This window comes from Silene latifolia, chromosome 3 (assembly GCF_048544455.1).
Source record: "Silene latifolia isolate original U9 population chromosome 3, ASM4854445v1, whole genome shotgun sequence".
NCBI classification, from domain to species: Eukaryota; Viridiplantae; Streptophyta; class Magnoliopsida; order Caryophyllales; family Caryophyllaceae; genus Silene; species Silene latifolia.
In genome coordinates this window covers 130,459,760-130,465,683 of record NC_133528.1, presented here as the reverse complement: position 1 = coordinate 130,465,683, position 5,924 = coordinate 130,459,760, and the positions used below count along the sequence as shown (strand labels likewise).

Here is a 5,924-nt window from a genome sequence, read left to right as displayed (position 1 = left end):
TCCTTGTGATCCTTAACATGAGTTTCGAGAAGGCCAAAAATATCCACTCTATGGAGGTGCAAAAATTTCCTAACCTCAGTGTGCTTAAGGCTATCATTGAAGCCTCTAATGTTCCATGATGCTATCTTCATGTTTGTCGGGTGGGAGGGGCTCAACAGTTTCAACTAATCCCAGTGTGGCATCGTCCAGGCTGCCCAGGTCAGTCTCCTCCTCACTCAAAGTCGCAAAGCTATTTTGGATAGGGACCATGTGAACCTCAGTGCTGGAACCAGAAGCCTGTCCAAAAAAAGTTTCTGTTTCATGCTCTTGACTGGGGTAAATGGTAGGGGTGGAGGTTCAACCGTGGTGCAGGAAGTGACGGGTGCTGCTGCTTTGGGCTTCCATACAGGTTTGCTCACAGTTTTGGTCTTGTTGAGCTTGCAAAAATTCTCCGTGTGTCCCATTTTCCCACAACAGTTACAGTAATAGGGTCTCCATTCATACACTATTCTCTGAGAAATTTGGCCGTGGTAAGGGGTGTTCAGGACAATGTTTTCTGGCAACTCAGTGGAAAGGTCAGCTTCCACAAGAACCCGAGCAAAGGAGAGTCGTGCTTTAGTGGTAGTTGTCATGTCAGCGTACATTGGCTTACCCACCTTACTAGCGAGTTTGCTTAGGACTGCATCCGACCAAAGGAAAGGGTCAAGGTCCGGAAAGAGAATCCATATGGGGACTGTGGAAATTTTGTCCATCTCCAAAGAAAAGGTAGGGGTCCATTGTTTCAGCACTAAAGAGTTACTTCCCATGCTCCATGGTCCTCCTTTCAGAACCTCATCCATGTCACATTGCTTGGTGAAACGGAAAGAGAACCATCCTCGTCTAAAGTATTGGACAGTGGGGAGGGCGACATGGTTCCATTGCTTAGACACATATGACTGCATCTGAGCAATGGTTGGTTTGCCTCCTAGGACATTACCCATTAATGTGTATTTCCAATATTGTAATTCTCCAACAACATCATCTCCACTGATATCAATCTCCGTTGAGTCCGCACTATGCTTACAGAAATGCAGGCTCATACCAGGTTTAGCCTTGGCGATAGTGTTCCATCCTAGAGGGCCTGAGTCAGGGATAGGGGGGTTGACAGTAGCTCCTGGGTTCTGTACGTCTGTCTCAGGGACATCCATAGTTTCAACTATAATTGGGTTTTCAAGTTCAGGCTCATTTTCCTCGAAAAGAGCATCTCCGGCCTCCTTTAGGCTATGGATAACCGACTTAAACGTTTGGGGCCGGCTATGACTACCAATACCAGCATTAATCAGAGAATTAATCGCAATAGGGGTTCGAATATGTTCACCTGTTTCTGCAATTGAAACTGAAATTGGGGCTTCTCTAGCAGCGTGAGTAGTTGCAGGTCTACCACGCCCTCTTCCTCGGGGTCGCGCCATGAAAGAAAAAGAAACCAGAGCTACAGAAAATCAAACAGATGAGGATTTGATTGATGAAGCGATGAAGATTAGGGTTCTTCGCTGGTTGCTTAGAGAGAATCGTGTCCCTCTCATCATAGCTTATTATTATTATTTTTTATTATTATTATTTATTATTATTATTTTTATTATCACATTTTATAAAACAAGATGAGAAAATCTATCCAACATACAATATAATAAACACAATATTAACTTAGGCCGTCTTTACTCTTTAGTAAACATGATGACATAATACACTATTATTATTTTTTTATAAAAAAGTTCTCGAGAAAAAAAATTATCTTATTTTTCTGTAAAAGTGCTCAATTTAACTTTTCTTCCTTTTAATATTACAGATTAACTTTTGTAGAATTTGACACTAAATTTAACGTACGACTAAACACTAATAGTTTAGTTGTTATTTTCGCTATACATACAATTAAAAAAATTGTACATTAACACACTAGTGCAATTAAAATAGCTTTGCGATTGCCAAAAAAAAAAAACTTAAGAAAAGCATTTATAGGCAACCCGTAAGCTGACTACTTATACTACTCACTCTCTCTAACAAACTTTCCTGCCCACCCTCCTCAACTCATCTTCTCTATTTTTTTTGTTCGTTTTTTCTCTTTCTTATTTTTCTTTAATTTGTCCATTGCTCCATAATGATCTACCGTATAGTTAAGTTCATAGGAAAGAATTACAGCTCGTTGTACGACATCTTAAACCAAATATGTAAAATTGTTTTTCTGCCTCCACCCACCCCTCTTCAACGGTCCCAACTCCCTCCGCTTCCACCTCCGCCTCGTCTATAGGATGATAGCAGGAGGTACCTCCAGCCCGAAGGTGTGGAGAGGCTAAGGACCCATGTAATTCAGTATTCACGCAGATTTTTTGGTCCACCAACACCACCGCCCGTCACCGCTGCGAGGGTGACGGAGCGACGTGGGACTTTTAGTTCTTGATTTTTTCGTTTCTTGGGTAGGAGTTGGGCACATGGCGGCAGATGGAGTGGACTGGGTTCAAGCCACAACTAATTTCTTCGATAAAGATTCTCGTTCTATCATGTTCTTCGACCGTATGTACTCCCTAAATCCTAATCATTTATTTACGTTTTTTATTAATGGTTACCGCCTCATGGGTATTTTAATGGAAGTGGGATTTATTTATTTTAATTAGTAATTACCATTTTTGTTAGAAACTATACTTTCATGGTTGCTGGGATCAATTTAACAAAATAAGTTTCTGCGTCATGTATGTGGTCTCTGTAATTTGTGATTATATTTTTGATATGATGGTTAATTAGTTTAAGATGGTTTATTTAATTTCAATGCTATCTTTTCATCTTTTACTAGTTTTGCGGACTATGTTATAAGCTTAATCCGGTGTTAAAGAAGACTAGCTACTAGTGGTACGGCGAGGCCGAGTTCAAAGTAATGAGTTTAAGTTTAGGAGGAATTAGTAATCCGGTCACGTAACTAAAAAAAATCGAAGCTTTTTAAGTGCATGATTCAATTTTTTCTTCACTTTTTTGGATTTTCCGTATTTGTTCTCATTCTTTAATTTCATGTTTTTATCCATTTTTAAACCCTAATAGTTGTTCAATTACATCGATAAATTGGAGTTTTAGTGCTGAAAGTTTTGATGATTTTCTAATTAGTTTCATTGTTAATATTATTAAGGAGTCGTTTAACCTGCATTTGCTTAGATATTCATGGTATCTTTGTTTGATATTGTTTAATCTCCATTTGTGTCCCTAATTCTTACAGATAAATCGATTTATTAGAGTTTTAGCATTTTATGTTTGATGATTGTCTGATTCAGTGTATTACTATCATCATGGTGTCGTTTAATCGTTGTTCTAACATTCTACTCTGCGGATAAGGAATACTTGGAGGGATGGAGAGAGGGACATTATTAAATAATAGTTTTAAAATGTAAGTGTTCATCAGAGATGTGAATACTGATTAGAGGGACTTCATGTTTTCTAAATGACATATAATTGATCACATTATTGTTAGAAATAGAGAATGAGTTGGTAATTTAGAGGTTAATGCCACGTTTTTTTTATCATTAATAACTATATTAAATACAAGAGAAAAAAAACAACAATAATAATAATAACAACAATAGTCGTGACATAATATTAATAAACATAACAATAATTGTGGCAAAATACTAAAAACCTTGGAAAATGTTTAGTAAATTGTTGTAATCTATACTCCCTCCATTATTGTTTATTTGTCGTTCTAGCAAATTCTGGTTTTTGCTTTATACATGTCGTCCTATCTATTCATTTTGAGACTTGTTCATTTCCCAAAGGATATTAATTAGACTCTCTTTGTTTTACCCAATAGGAGGACTTTAGTGAAAGGTACACAACCGTTCCCTATAACAAAAGTAATAATAGCAAAACTCTAATAGAAAGAAATAATGACACATGACAAAAAAGTAGATGAAAAAGAGGAAAGAGGTGGAATTATTGCATTTCTTAATCTATGTGCTTTTCTATAAAACGACATATAATAAAAAATGGAGGGAGTATAATATAATAAAACAACAACCACTATATGTTTTTTCCGTCCAACACCTTACTTCTACATTAAACACAGTCTATAGGATTCCTTGAAAATAGGCACACTTATTAAATAGCCCAATACATAGATTTCAATACAAATATACTTGATTTCTTAAAATTGGATGTTTTAGAGGTTGCATGTTATAAGATTGTGCATAAATCTGTTAGGAAAGTGGTACAAATTTCAATTTTTTCGGTATTTGTATTTGGATAGAGAAGCTAGAATGAGTACGTTGACTGTTGTAAGGACGCATCCAGGATAAATTCTTATATGCTTATAATTCAACATCCGCAAAAGATAGTAAACCACTTCAGATGATTTCCTCCTTGGTTATGCTAGAGTGTTAAACTCTAAAGTGTATGAACCAGCATAATTCTGTGAGAATTCAACCTGATCGCAATATCTAATGTCGATACTTTTTTTTTTTATCAAGGAGTACATAACATTTGTTTCAATGGCTTCCTTATGTATTTTTTTATTGTGTTTTTATGTTTCTTTTAGTTGTGTGCACGTTAGTAAACCTTGCAAAGCTGACCCAATTCCACTTGCTAGACTCATACTCAACTGGAATCCAAAAAGAACATCTCTAAGTCCTTAACCTTGTCTTTTGTTTCATGTGGTTAGTAGACATGTCCTCGAATGAGAGACATGATCCAAGAAGACCCAAAAATGAGCCTGAATGGTAATTTCGTATCCTAAAGCGATCGAAGTTAATATGAACCGTATGTAAAACGACCCTATAATAGCACACCTGTTATGACTGGACCTATAAATTGATGGGGTAGAAATAAAAACCTTAAGATTAATGTTCTAAAATTGATCCGTTTGACCAAATTTGTAATCACTGTGCAGAAAACAGCGCGGTCTCAAAATGACTTGTATCCGAAACAACCACATAACATTGCACCCGAAAATCTGAAATAACCCTAGCCCGAACCTGTATTGACCGACCAAATGAAACATTTGCCAGGTCTAGTAATACTGCCTAGTGCATAAATGATGGTTGCAATCTTTGATTGGGGTAGCCTAGTAGTCATTTTTAACACACTCTGTACCTACATTTGCTTTTCAGTTCAGTGGCAAGTTAGTGGGTATTCTTGGGCTGGGCACGATTGGTTCTGCCATTGCAAAGAGCGCCGAACCATTTGGATATCCCATTATTTCCTGGTCCAAGAAACCGGATGTCAGTTGCAACTATTATGAACAAATCACAAACTTAGCAACGAACACTAAAATCCTCATTGTTTCATGCTCCCTTACTGAAGAAACCGGTGACATTATCAACCATGAGGTAATCAATGCATTGGGCCCAAAAGAAATCCTTGTAAACATTGGACGAGGTGGTCACATCGTTGAATCTCAGCTTATGTCGGCACTGGTGGAAGGCAGATTAGGCGGCGGCAGGCTTGATGTTTACGAGAATGAGCCCAATGTTCCGGAAGAGCTCTTCAAGCTTGATAATGTAGTGATGATGTCTAATGTAGGAAGCGACACTGTTGAAACTTGCAAGGCCATGGCAGATCTCGTGGTCTTAAATTTAGAGGCGCATTTCCTCAGAGAGCCATTGTTGACTCCAGTTATTTGACTTAGCTATAATTACCAAATTCTTTGAAACTTGACATAAATATTTGCTCAACTTATCAGAGTATGTCTTTCGAATTTCATATTTTTTTGTTTTCTCTTTGCACACATTGATGAGCCTAGACTTTTTTTTGTTAATACATCGTCTAAAGTAGAATTTGGTTGATTACAATTGACGAAAAGCTATTGACTGTGGTTTTCGATGTCACAATTTTCCTTTTTTCTCTCATTATATGTAAATATAAATACTGTGAAGTTTGAACTGGTAGTGCCAAGTCTTAAAATCAGTTTCTTGTGAGCTCTTGGTATATTGATT

General features: G+C 37.1%; 1 protein-coding gene across 1 annotated transcript; it reads left to right on the top strand.

The window, feature by feature from the left end:
* Nucleotides 1-1,425: 1,425 nt before the first annotated feature.
* Nucleotides 1,426-5,612, top strand: LOC141649690 (glyoxylate/hydroxypyruvate/pyruvate reductase 2KGR-like). The gene is made up of 2 exons (XM_074458373.1): nucleotides 1,426-1,500; nucleotides 5,100-5,612. The coding sequence occupies exons 1-2, from the start codon at nucleotides 1,426-1,428 to the stop codon at nucleotides 5,610-5,612; spliced, it is 588 nt and encodes a 195-aa protein (XP_074314474.1).
* Nucleotides 5,613-5,924: the final 312 nt, after the last annotated feature.

Excerpts from the sequence above, each read along its gene's own strand:
- LOC141649690 (XM_074458373.1), top strand. The coding sequence starts at position 1,426 with ATGAAAGAAAAAGAAACCAGAGCTACAGAAAATCAAACAGATGAGGAT. Across the intron at positions 1,501-5,099 it reads ATGAAGCGATGAAGATTAGG|TTCAGTGGCAAGTTAGTGGG; the intron begins GTTCTTCGCTGG and ends TTTGCTTTTCAG.